The 12,220-nt window shown below is 62.0% G+C and overlaps 1 protein-coding gene and 2 long non-coding RNA genes across 9 annotated transcripts; 1 reads left to right on the top strand and 2 right to left on the bottom strand.

Annotated features, from left to right (window-relative positions):
• Positions 1-3,912: 3,912 nt before the first annotated feature.
• LOC127031982 (uncharacterized) lies at positions 3,913-5,112 on the bottom strand. 6 transcript variants are annotated; one of them, XR_007768679.1, is made up of 4 exons: positions 4,987-5,112; positions 4,816-4,933; positions 4,698-4,728; positions 3,913-4,611 (listed from the first exon to the last, which is right to left on the bottom strand). It is a non-coding gene; the product is annotated as an uncharacterized LOC127031982 (long non-coding RNA). The 6 variants fall into 6 exon arrangements; XR_007768680.1 differs by lacking the exon at positions 4,698-4,728 and having other exon boundaries at positions 3,913-4,372; positions 4,459-4,611; XR_007768682.1 differs by lacking the exon at positions 4,698-4,728 and having other exon boundaries at positions 3,913-4,340; positions 4,459-4,611.
• Positions 5,113-5,147: 35 nt separating this feature from the next.
• EFS (embryonal Fyn-associated substrate) lies at positions 5,148-11,315 on the top strand. 2 transcript variants are annotated; one of them, XM_050919064.1, is made up of 6 exons: positions 5,148-7,020; positions 7,433-7,732; positions 7,967-8,065; positions 8,172-8,738; positions 9,660-9,764; positions 10,038-11,315. In XM_050919064.1, exons 1-6 carry the CDS (start codon positions 7,015-7,017, stop codon positions 10,449-10,451), a joined length of 1,491 nt encoding a protein of 496 aa, XP_050775021.1. In that variant the 5' UTR covers positions 5,148-7,014; the 3' UTR covers positions 10,452-11,315. The 2 variants fall into 2 exon arrangements, with proteins under 2 accessions (XP_050775021.1, XP_050775022.1); XM_050919065.1 differs by lacking the exon at positions 9,660-9,764.
• LOC127031983 (uncharacterized) lies at positions 8,684-9,660 on the bottom strand. Its single transcript, XR_007768683.1, has 3 exons — positions 9,097-9,660; positions 8,999-9,050; positions 8,684-8,781 (listed from the first exon to the last, which is right to left on the bottom strand). It is a non-coding gene; the product is annotated as an uncharacterized LOC127031983 (long non-coding RNA).
• Positions 11,316-12,220: the final 905 nt, after the last annotated feature.

Genomic DNA, 12,220 nt, shown 5'->3' with positions numbered 1-12,220 from the left:
AGCCCAGGAGTCCTGGCTCCCAGCCCCCCTGCTCTAACCACTAGCCCCCACTCCCCTCCCAGCGCTGGGCAGAGAACCCAGGAGTCCTGGCTCCCAGCTGCCCCTGCAGTGACATGCCGTGTAGGGGCTTTAATTCAGGGCTTCCCCTGGTATATTCCACCCCAGAGATCCCCAGCCCCCTCCTCAAGTCTCCCAGGCCCCCAACCTCCCGTGACCTCTTCCCCCTGAGCCCCTCTCTGGGACCCCTCGGACACCCCGGGACCGCCAGCCCCCTGAGGGCAGCCCACAGTTGGGGGGGCGCTGGCCGCACGGGGGCGGGGGTGGGGTCCGGTCTCTGGGGAACACAGGGATTGTTTGGGAGCTGGTTTCCGTGGGCAGGCGGATTTGCATGGGATGCCGGGGAGTCACCCTGCCCGGTCGGCTCCGATCCAAACCACAAAACACCAGTGCCCATGGCAACACCAACAACCCAGGGCCAACTGGCAGGGGCTGTGGGGGGGGCAGGGCTGGGCTGGCAGGGGCTCCGGGTCGGGAGTGAGGGGCACCGGCAGGGCTGGGCTGGCAGGGGCTCCGGGTCGGGAGTGAGGGGCACCAGCAGGGCTGGGCTAGCAGGGGGCTGCGGGTAGGGAGTCAGGGGCACCGGCAGGGCTGTGGGGGGCAGGGCTGGGCTGGCAGGGGGCTGCGGGTAGGGAATGAGGGGCACTGGCAGGATGGGGAGGGCACGGGCTATGGGTCAGGAGCGAGGGGCACTGGCAGGGTGCGGGTGGTACAGCTGGCGGGCAGGGGGCTGTGGGTCGGGAGTAAGGGGCACCAGCAGGATCAAGGGGGCAGGGGGCTGCAGGTCAGGAGTGAGGGGCACCAGCAGGATCAAGGGGGCAGGGGGCTGCAGGTCGGGAGTGAGGGGCACTGGCAGGGCTGTGGGGGGCAGGACTGGGCTGGCAGGGGCTGCGGGTCGGGAGTGAGGGGCACTGGCAGGGTGCGGGGGGGGGCAGGGGGCTGCGGGTCGGGAGTGAGGGGCACTGGCGGGGTGCGGGGGGGGCAGGGGGCTGCAGGTCGGGAGTGAGGGGCACCGGCAGGGCTGTGGGGCAGGGCTGGGCTAGCAGGGGCTGCAGGTCGGGAGTGAGGGGCACCAGCAGGGCTGTGGGGAGGAGGGCTGGGCTCCAGGGGCTGCAGGTCGGGAGTGAGGGGCACTGGCGGGGTGCGGGGGGGGGCAGGGGGCTGCGGGTCGGGAGTGAGGGGCACTGGCGGGGTGCGGGGGGGGCAGGGGGCTGCAGGTCAGCAGTGAGGGGCACCGGCAGGGCTGTGGGGCAGGGCTGGGCTCCAGGGGCTGCAGGTCGGGAGTGAGGGGCACTGGCGGGGTGCGGGGGGGGCAGGGGGCTGCAGGTCGGGAGTGAGGGGCACTGGCCAGGCTAAGGGCAGGAGAATCAGGGCTCCCAGAATGGGTGGGGGTGAGGCAGTAAGGTACCCGCCCCCCGTTGGGAATCCCGCCCCACTCAGGCCCAGAGATAAAGGTCTGGTTAATGTCCAGCCCTGGCTGGGAGTGGGGGTCTAGTGGCTAGACCAGGGTGGGGTGGGGGCTGGGAGCCAGGACTCCTGGGTTCATTCACAGGTCCCTGCGTGCCTGAGATTCCATGGGGCAGGCTGTGGGGGCTGCCTGTATAGGGGTTGCTAAGGATGAGGCCTGTCCCCCTTCTCCCCCCAGGCAGAGGGGCAGGGCGAGGCTGGCTCCATGTTAATAGCCCCTCCAGCCTCTCAGTTGTGGGGCTCAAGCCCCTCGCCCACCCCCTGGGGCTAACTCAGCCTGCTCCCTGCAGTTCAGTTTGTGGCTTGGAGGGTAGACACGGAGCCAGGACTCCTAGGTTCTCTCCCGGCTCTGGGAAGGGAGTGGGGGCTAATGGTTAGAGCAGGAGGGACTGGGGGCCCGGACTCCTGGGTTCTCTTTCCTGTCCCCGCCCTGGCGGGGGTGGGGGGTGCTGGGGGCGGAGCCGCTGGGCCCCGGGAGGGCAGTGGGGCTGGAGGGGGTGGCGGATCGGTTGTAATTCAACCCCCGGCTCCTTTTCTCCTCTGCCTCTGCGCCCGGCCAGGCCCGGGGCGGGGCTCGGCTCCCAGCAGGCCGGAGCTGGCGTGGGAGGCACCCGGGGCAGAGCAAGGACGAGCGGGGCGGACCCCAGCGGGGGCGGGAGGGAGCCGGGGGGGAGGAGGAGGCCGATCCCCGCCCGCTGCCGCAGGCCGCCCGGGGGAGCGAGCGAGCGCAGAGCTGCGGGAGAACTAGCGCGACGGGCTGGCCCGGCCGGGGCGCAGCAGGACCCAGGCGGCCCGAGAAAGTTTTCGGCCGGCGGGGGCGGGCGAGTGAGGGGGCCGCGCCGGGCTCTGCACGGGGAAGGAGGCAACGACCGAGAGCAGCCGCTGAGCCTCTTGCTGGGGCGCCTGTTTCCCTCTGTTCTTTTATCCCTCCGCTCAGCCTGCTCCATTCCCCCTTTTCCTCTCCTCCTCCTCCTCCTTCTCCCTGCTCCATCCCCCTTTTCCTCTCCTCCTCCTCCTCCTTGCTCCATTCCCCCTTTTCCTCTCCTCCTCCTCCTCCCTGCTCCATTCCCCCTTTTCCTCTCCTCCTCCTCCTCCCTGCTCCATTCCCCCTTTTCCTCTCCTCCTCCTCCTCCCTGCTCCATTCCCCCTTTTCCTCTCCTCCTCCTTCTCCTTGCTCCATTCCCCCTTTTCCTCTCCTCCTCCTCCTCCCTGCTCCATCCCCCTTTTCCTCTCCTCCTCCTCCTCCTTGCTCCATTCCCCCTTTTCCTCTCCTCCTCCTCCTCCCTGCTCCATTCCCCCTTTTCCTCTCCTCCTCCTTCTCCCTGCTCCATTCCCCCTTTTCCTCTACTCCTCCTCCCTGCTCCATTCCCCCTTTTCCTCTCCTCCTCCTCCTTCTCCCTGCTCCATTCCCCCTTTTCCTCTCCTCCTCCTTCTCCTCCCTGCTCCATTCCCCCTTTTCCTCTCCTCCTCCTCCTCCTCCCTGCTCCATCCCCCTTTTCCTCTCCTCCTCCTCCTCCTCCCTGCTCCATTCCCCCTTTTCCTCTCCTCCTCCTCCTCCTCCCTGCTCCATTCCCCCTTTTCCTCTCCTCCTCCTTCTCCCTGCTCCATTCCCCCTTTTCCTCTCCTCCTCCTCCTCCTCCCTGCTCCATTCCCCCTTTTCCTCTCCTCCTCCTTCTCCCTGCTCCATTCCCCCTTTTCCTCTCCTCCTCCTTGCTCCATTCCCCCTTTTCCTCTCCTCCTCCTCCTCCCTGCTCCATCCCCCTTTTCCTCTCCTCCTCCCTGCTCCATTCCCCCTTTTCCTCTCCTCCTCCTCCCTGCTCCATCCCCCTTTTCCTCTCCTCCTCCTCCCTGCTCCATCCCCCTTTTCCTCTCCTCCTCCTCCTCCTCCCTGCTCCATTCCCCCTTTTCCTCTCCTCCTCCTTCTCCCTGCTCCATCCCCCTTTTCCTCTCCTCCTCCTCCTCCCTGCTCCATTCCCCCTTTTCCTCTCCTCCTCCTTCTCCCTGCTCCATTCCCCCTTTTCCTCTCCTCCTCCTTCTCCCTGCTCCATTCCCCCTTTTCCTCTCCTCCTCCTCCTCCCTGCTCCATTCCCCCTTTTCCTCTCCTCCTCCTCCTCCTCCCTGCTCCATTCCCCCTTTTCCTCTCCTCCTCCTCCTTCTCCCTGCTCCATCCCCCTTTTCCTCTCCTCCTCCTCCTCCTCCTCCCTGCTCCATTCCCCCTTTTCCTCTCCTCCTCCTTCTCCCTGCTCCATTCCCCCTTTTCCTCTCCTCCTCCTTCTCCCTGCTCCATTCCCCCTTTTCCTCTCCTCCTCCTCCTCCCTGCTCCATTCCCCCTTTTCTTCCTCTCGCCTCCTTCTCCCTGCTCCATTCCCCCTTTTCCTCTCCTCCTCCTTCTCCCTGCTCCATTCCCCCTTTTCCTCTCCTCCTCCTTCTCCCTGCTCCATTCCCCCTTTTCCTCTCCTCCTCCTCCTCCTCCTCCTCCCTGCTCCATTTCCCCGTTCTCCTCTTCTCCTTCCCCCCTTCCGTCCCCTGCCCCAGCTCAGAGCCAGCTGCAGCCCCACCCAGGCAAAGTACATGCCAGGGGGCCAGCGGGCGCCCAGCCCAGAGCCCGGCCTTGGCTTCAGCTGCTGGGCAAAGCCCCTGATTATGGGGTTGGGGAAGAGGCAAACTCTCAAGGGAGGCGCTGGCTGCTGAGTCCCACACTTCTTGGGAGCTCAAAGGGAGGAGTTTGGTTCTTTCTTTCTTCTACACGTTCAGCAAAAGATCTTCTCTGTTTCCTCCAGCCCTCAAACCCCTTGCACTCCATCCATCCCCGTCCACTGCCTCTGTCTGTCTAACCCCGTCCACCCCTCTCTGTCTGTCTGTCTATCCAGCCCTCAAACCCCTTGCACTCCATCCATCCCCGTCCACTGCCTCTGTCTGTCTAACCCCGTCCACCCCTCTCTGTCTGTCTGTCTATCCAGCCCTCAAACCCCTTGCACTCCATCCATCCCCGTCCACTGCCTCTGTCTGTCTAACCCCGTGCACCCCTCTCTGTCTGTCTGTCTGTCCCCGTCCACTGCCTCTGTCTGTCTAACCCCGTCCACCCCTCTCTGTCTGTCTGTCTATCCAGCCCTCAAACCCCTTGCACTCCATCCATCCCCGTCCACTGCCTCTGTCTGTCTAACCCCGTGCACCCCTCTCTGTCTGTCTGTCTGTCCCCGTCCACTACCTCTGTCTGTCTAACCCCGTGCACCCCTCTCTGTCTGTCTGTCTGTCCCCGTCCACTACCTCTGTCTGTCTAACCCCGTCCACCCCTCTCTGTCTGTCTGTCTATCCAGCCCTCAAACCCCTTGCACTCCATCCATCCCCGTCCACTGCCTCTGTCTGTCTAACCCCGTCCACCCCTCTCTGTCTGTCTGTCTATCCAGCCCTCAAACCCCTTGCACTCCATCCATCCCCGTCCACTGCCTCTGTCTGTCTAACCCCGTCCACCCCTCTGTCTGTCTGTCTATCCAGCCCTCAAACCCCTTGCACTCCATCCATCCCCGTCCACTGCCTCTGTCTGTCTGTCTATCCCCGTCCACTGCCTCTGTCTGTCTAACCCCATCCACCCCTCTGTCTGTCTAACCCCGTCCACCCCTCTCTGTCTGTCCCCGTCCACTGCCTCTGTCTATCTATCCCCATCCATCCCCTCTATCTGTCTATCTATCCCCAGCCACCACCTCTGTCTGTCTATCTCTTTATGCAAAAAAAGCCTAGTCTGGAAGGGGGCTATTTTTGGCCACACCATATTTTTCTGGATTTTGACCTTTGCCAACTGGTTTTTGGATGTTGTGCCTCTTGGTTCCAGTGTCGTTTGCCATCTGGCCGGCTCAGTGCCTGCGTGATTCGGGGCATGGTGCAAACCTCTGGGATTGGGGGAGATGCCGAAGCAAATGACTGGGTTTGAATGTTGAGGTTGTGGGGGGCGCATCTCAATTTTCTTGGAAGTTGCAAAAAAAATTAACTCTGTGTGTGAGAGAGAGCAACTTTTTGTGCACTTTAAAGTTGGAACAGTTTTTTCTGTGGATTAAAAGAATTATGGATTTCTGCGTTTGCCTAACTTCTGGAATTTTGGATGCATTCATTAGCAGAATTTCTCAGCAGTTTCCACCGCAAGATAATTATTTTTTCTAGCTTTGGGCAGACAGTTTGCAACATTTCTGGAGTTGTGAACATGCACCGTTCCTGTGGAAGGAGATTCAGGATATAAGGATGTGTTTTGGTGAAGTTTCTGGAATTTTTTGAGAGTTAAGATTATTTTTTTCTTTCATTGTGGGGAAAAAGATTTGCAGGGAGTCTGTGATTTTTCTGGAGATTTGAACTTGTTAAAAAACTGGATTTGGGGGACATTTTGCAGCATTGCTGGATCTTGGAATGTGCAAAAAAAGGTGTATTTTGAGGGAAATTTCATGGCATTCCTGGATATCTGAACTTGCAAAAAAAAAAGGGGGAAATTTTGAGCTTACTGAAAAATCATCTTGATTTGGGGACGTTTGCAAAAACGGGTGTTGACGTTTGCAAGAATTCTGGTGTTTGGAATGAGGCCACATTTCTGGCTCCTTCAGCTCACAAAAACGGTCTAGATTTGGGGGAAAGGTCAGAAGATTTCTACACAGTTGCAAGATTGTTTTGCAAAAATTGTCTGGATTTTTCGCTGGCAAGATTACGCAAAGGTTTGCAAGCTTTCCTGGATTGCCAGGGCTGCAAAACCCCGCTCTTGGCTACTGTGAGCTTTGGGGAGGACCCTCTGGAAATGCCTGCCCTTTGCTTTCTGGTTGCAACGCAGTCCTGTTCTTGCAAAATCGGATTCTGTCCTAACTTGTTGAACCCCCTTGTGTGCCTCGCTCCACGCACCATGAAAGCAGCCAGGCCTGTCTGCATGTGCTTGCGCTCGCTGGATGTATTTTGCTGACCAAAGAAGCTGTTTGCAGAGCAGAAAAGACTCCTCGAGCCTCCGGAAAATGACTGGGATTCTGCTCTTCCATGGCTGGACTTTGTGAAAAGAGTTAGGTTCGGATCCAAGGGGAAACCCAACGGATTTGCTGAGTTGGCTGGAAACTACTTAGGCCAAAAATATTGGGCCTGTTTGGTTGGTTGGTTGGTCTCCAAAGCTCATGGAAAAAAGAGTGAGGGAACTCTAAGGAACTGGGACACTTTTTAATGAACTTTGACAAAAGTTTGCAAGAAAATTGTGATTCTCTCTCTCTCCCTTTCTCTCCCTATCCCCATATCCCTCCCCCGCACATCTGCAGCAGAAAGAACTAAACAAATCTGTAAACTCCAACATCCTTTAATTTACACTTCCGAGGAAAGCCAGGGCTCTGCCTGTCGTTCATTTCACTCCCTTTCTTTAACATTTCCCAAGTTCTGTCCCTTTGCTTTCTCCTACCGCCCCACCTCCCTCCCCTCCCTCCTTCCGCTCTTTCCCCATCTGTCTGTGCCCACACAAGACCCCTCCCCAGAGGAACCATGTCTGTAAGTAGATTGGGGGTTACAGCCTCTCTATTTTCACCCTGACCCCAGCTGGGAATTTGGGGAGGCAGGGGCTTGTCCCTGCCACCCTGACTGGGAGGAATGAGCCCTGTACTGGGGGATACTGGTCTGCCACCGAGTAGCACTGGCAGTACTGGTCCCTCTGCCCCCAGGCCTTGCCGGCCCTGGGGGTCCCCGGCCTCTCTCCCAACCCACCCTGGGGGTCCCCGGCCTCTCTCCCGGCCGGCCCTGGGGGTCCCCGGCCTCTCTCCTGGCCGGCCCTGGGGTTCACTGCTCCCTCTGCCCCCAGGCCTGGCCGGCCCTGGGGGTCCCCGGCCTCTCTCCTGGCCGGCCCTGGGGGTCCCCGGCCTCTCTCCTGGCCGGCCCTGGGGTTCACTGCTCCCTCTGCCCCCAGGCTCAGCTGGCCCGAGCGCTGTTCGACAACGTGGCCGAGTGCCCGGAGGAGCTCTCCTTCCGCCGGGGGGATTTGATCCTGGTGCTGCAGCCTGAGGTGCCCGGCCTGGCTGGCTGGCATCTCTGCTCGCTGCACGGGCAGCAGGGCATCGTTCCAGCCAACCGCGTCCGCTTCCTGCCCGAGCCGGGGCCCCCCGACCTCTTGCCGGCGCCCCACAAGGAGAGCGCGCCAGCTGCCCTCTACAACTTGCCCCGGGGCCAGAGGAGCAGCAGCACAGGCCAGAAGGAGGAGCAGCAGGAGGTGAGAACCCAGGCGTCCGGGATCTCCCACTGCCGCCCCCGCTCCCTCATCCAACCAGGGAACCCAGGCGTTCAAGGTCCTCCAACACAATCTCCCCTGGGGATCCCCCATGCCACTTCCCACCCCCATCAGCCACAGCCTGGCCTGAGGACCCAGGTGTCTGGGATCCACCCCCATAGCTCTGCCTGAGACCGCAGGTGATGAGGCCCTGACCCCTCTCTGCCCCTCCTCCAGGTGTATGTGGTGCCCCCAACCACCCGGCCATGCCCAACCCCCTGTGATGATATCTACAAGGTGCCCCGTGCCACCCGGAGAGACAGGGACCCCAGCAAGGTGAGAACGGGGGCCGGGGGGTGGAGGGGAACTTGGGAAGGGGGCGGGTAGATGGGGGGACCAGTGTCTGAGCCTTGATTCACCTTCTCTTCCCCCCTACCCCTAGGTCTACGATGTCCCCTGCTCCCTCCTGTGGGACGCCCCCCTCTCTGACACCTATGACACCCCCTCGCCCTTCCCCAAGGAGGCGGCAGAGCTGGACGCTGACCCCTACAATGTGCCCCCCCCGGCCAAGCCGCCCCCGGGCCAGGAGGAGGAGGAGGAGGGATGGGAGGAAGAATCAGCCCCTGTCTACGCCACCCCCTCCAACCTGCGCCGGGCGTCTGCCCTGCTCAACCTGTACGAGTCGCCAGAGGAGCTGCTAGGGGGGGAGTACGACCTGCCGGCGCCCCCCACGCCGGAGGTGGCCCTGGGGGGGCTGAGCCTGCGCGAGGCAGGGGGTGCGGGCGGGCGCCCCCAGCTGCCCTCGGCCGAGAGCCTCTCGCGCCGCCCCCTGCCCGCCCTGCCCTCGCCCGGCGCCCCCCGCAAGGGCAGCATCCAGGACCGGCCCCTGCCCCCACCCCCACCCCGCCTGGGGGGGCTGGCTGGGGGGCCGGACCAGGGGGCGGGGGATGGGCACAGCGAATACGAGGGGATCCGACTGGCGGAGGAATACGACTACGTCCACCTCAAGGTGAGCTGGGAGCACCACCCCCTTTGCCGGCCCGAACCCTGACCTCTGACCCCCAACCACCCTGACCCCAGCTATCCGAGCCCTGACCTCTGACCCCTGACACCACCCTGAGCCCGGCTCCCCGAACCCTGACCTCTGACCCCCAACCACCCTGACCCCAGCTATCCGAGCCCTGACCCCTGACACCACCCTGAGCCCAGCTCCCCGAACCCTGACCTCTGACCCCCAACCACCCTGACCCCAGCTATCCGAGCCCTGACTTCTGACCCCCAACACCACCCTGAACCCTGACCTCTGACCCCTTACACCAACCTGAACCCTGACCTCTGACTCCCAACACCACCCTGAGCCCGACTACCCGAACCCTGACCTCTGACCCCCAATTCCACCCTGACCCCTTACACCACCCTGAGCCTGGCTACCCAGTCCCTGACCTCTGATCCTAAAACCGGCCAAGCCCAGCTACCTGATTCATGACCTCTGACCCCCTCCCTAATGCCAGCCTGATCCTGGTTACCTGATCCCTGACCTCTAACCTCTGACCCTGGTCCTAATGTCAACCCAAGCCTGGCTGTCTGACCTCCTCCCTAATACCAGCCCAATCCCAGCTACCTGATCCCTGACCTCTGACCCTAATGCCAGCCTGCACCCAGCTACCCAGTCCCTGATCTGTGACCTCTGCCTCACCCCAGCTTTCTGTCCAATAACCTCTAAGCCCAATGCCACCCTAACCCTCTGACTACAGGTCACTGACCTCTGACCTTGACCCCAAACCAACGTGGCCCCAGCGTCCCTGATTTCTAACCTCAACCTGCCCCAAATGCCAAACGGACACTTCTTTCCCTGACCCCTCATGTCAACCCTGTCCCACAATCACTGACCTTTGACCCCTGAGCCCAAATCCAACTTCTGCCCCTGTAGGGGACAGACAGGCTCCAGCCCCTGGCTACAGACTGTGACCCCCCAGAGGCGGCAACCAGCCCCAGCCCCCAACCAGAGACCTCCCTTTTGCTGGAGGAGGAGGAGGTAGGGGTGGTTCCTTCCCAGACGCCTGGGTCCCTTTCCCTGGTGGTGGATGGCGGTTAAGCTCTCCCGGATGCCTGGGTCCCATTTTCAGAAGGGTGAGGTCCTTCCTGGGTGGTGGGTGAATGGGGGGTGTCAAGATTCCCGCATTCCTTGGTCTCATCTCCTGGAGGGGGAAGGGGCGCCTCCCAGACTCCTGGGTCCTTCCCCTGTCCCCTCCCCAGCCTGGGGCAGGAATGACCCCTTCCAGCACTGACACCTTCCTTCCCTTCCCAGGTGCCTCCCAGCCCCGAGGATGCCCAGCTGCTACAGTTCTATGCGGGCCAGTGCCGGATGCACTACGCCACCCTCCTGGCAGCCACGGAGGCCCTGCTGGCCAGCGCCGGGGCCAACCAGCCGCCGGGCGTCTTCGTGCCACATGGGCGCTTCGTGCTGGTTACGGCGCACAAGCTGGTCTTCGTGGGCGACACGCTGGCGCGCCAGGCGGCCTCGGCCTCCCTGCGGGCCCGGGTTGGGGCAGCCGCCGGCGCCCTGTGCCAGGCCCTCAAGGGGGCTGTGCTGTCGGTCAAGGGGGCGGCACTGAGCTACCCCTCAGCCCCTGCCGCCCGCCTGCTCCAGGAGCGCCTAGCCGAGCTCTCCCGGCAGGCGCAGGGCTTCACCAGCCTGCTCAGCACCCTGGCCCCCTCCTGACCCCCAGGACCATTGACCTCTGACCCCCTGGTGCCAATGATCCTTGGGTGACCTCTGGCCCTCTCCCCAGGGTCCTCTGTGCCCCTGCCACTTGGCCCTATCTGACCCCTGCACATAGACCTCTGATCCCAAAGGCCCAATTGTGACTGCAGACTGAGGCTCTCCCACATCCAATGCCCCATTGCAATCTCTGACCCCTGGCTAGTTCCCCCTAAGCCAATGACACCATGCGCCCTGGCCTTGACCTTTGCCCTCTGTGACCTGGGAGCCCCATTACCTCCACCCTTGACCCCACCCAAGGGCTTCCCCTCCTGGCCTGCCCCCCAACCAAAAGCTCCTTGATCCTTGCCCTGTGATCTCTGCCTCCAGTCCAGTTCCTACCCCCCCAAAGCCCTGACCCTTTTCATATGGGGGAATCTTCATATTATTTATATTTCAGGGTCTGGACTCATGGAGGGTGGATGGGCCTCACCCCCCAACCCCAAGGGCCCCAAAGTTGCTTGGGGGAGCCAGGGCAACGCCAAAGACTTGATTGCAGTTGGACAGCAGAAGAGGACCCCACGCACACACCTGGAGATGGGGCATTAGCGGGGGCGGGGGAGGGGGTCGGGGTCAGTCAACACCAGCATGGAGCAGAGGCTCATGGGAGAATGGCCAAGGCAAGAGGGAGCAGAGGAGTCTGGGTAAAGCCCAGCAAAGGGGATGGGCCCCGTCTGCAGCACGAACTGCTAAGAACCAACAACTCCCCAGCCCCTGGTGCCCCTCATGCCCAACCCGCAGCCCCTCACCAGGGAGCCCATGGGTGATCTGTTCTCTCAGGAAAGATTTTTTGTTTGTAAATAATAAATCAATGAAAAAAGCCAATTGTCTCTGTTCCTCGGGGGGGAGAACAGCCTGCCCCCCAGGACCAGATCAGAACCAGCAACCCCTTTCCCCCTCCATGTTATTCCCTAAGAAAGGTGGGGCAGGAACATGGAGGGGAGGGGGATGAAGGAGCCATGTAGGGGGGCTGCTTAGTGGAAGCAGACAGGAGACTGGGTAGGTGGGGGAATGTGTCTGTGAGGGGGAGGGGAGTTGGAAGCCAGGCTGTGGGCAGTAGGGTCTAGTGGTTACAGCAGAGGGGGGAGAAAAGAGCTGGGAACCAGGACTCCTGGGTTCTCTCCCACGTGGGGGAGGGGAGAGCAGGCTGGTGGTTGGGGAAGAGCCTGGACTCCTCAGTTCTCCCGCCAGCTCTGAGAGGCACCACCATTCCTGCCCCCGCCCACACACACACTCTGCTGAGTCTGTCCATGGGTGGGGGCGGGCCAGGCCCAGGAACACACCTGGCCAGCTGACCATGTGAACTCCATGGCAGGCCTGTGCCAGGCAACAACACGCCAGGCAGGCCCATGACATGCCAACACAGCCAAGCGCCCAGCACACACACCAGCAACACCAACTCCACGCTTGACACGTGCACCCACCCCACGCCCTGGACACGCCAGGCACAGCCGGGCACCACACCAGCACCACCCAAGGGGCCCAGGCTGACAGACCAGGTGGCAAAGGGCAGTGGGATAACAGCCTCCTACTGGGGCTGGAAGGGACCCTGGTTCAAATCCCCGAACTTCCCCCACCCCCACACCTCTGCCCTGCCCCCCACTCATCTCCAGTGACATCAGGGAAAGGGGGCCAGGAGGGTGGTGAGGGCTAATGGTTAAAGGGGGCCAGTGGGCACACCTGTCCTTGCTGTCTGCCCCCACCCCACCACCTGACTCCCCAAGGGGACC

Source organism: Gopherus flavomarginatus, chromosome 11, assembly GCF_025201925.1.
Source record: "Gopherus flavomarginatus isolate rGopFla2 chromosome 11, rGopFla2.mat.asm, whole genome shotgun sequence".
In the NCBI taxonomy this organism is placed as follows: Eukaryota; Metazoa; Chordata; order Testudines; family Testudinidae; genus Gopherus; species Gopherus flavomarginatus.
This window is presented reverse-complemented; position numbering and strand designations above follow the sequence as displayed.

Coding starts and splice junctions, on each gene's coding strand:
- EFS (XM_050919064.1), top strand. Junction 8,739..9,659: donor ACGACTACGTCCACCTCAAG/GTGAGCTGGGAG, acceptor CTGCCCCTGTAG/GGGACAGACAGGCTCCAGCC. Junction 9,765..10,037: donor TTTTGCTGGAGGAGGAGGAG/GTAGGGGTGGTT, acceptor TTCCCTTCCCAG/GTGCCTCCCAGCCCCGAGGA.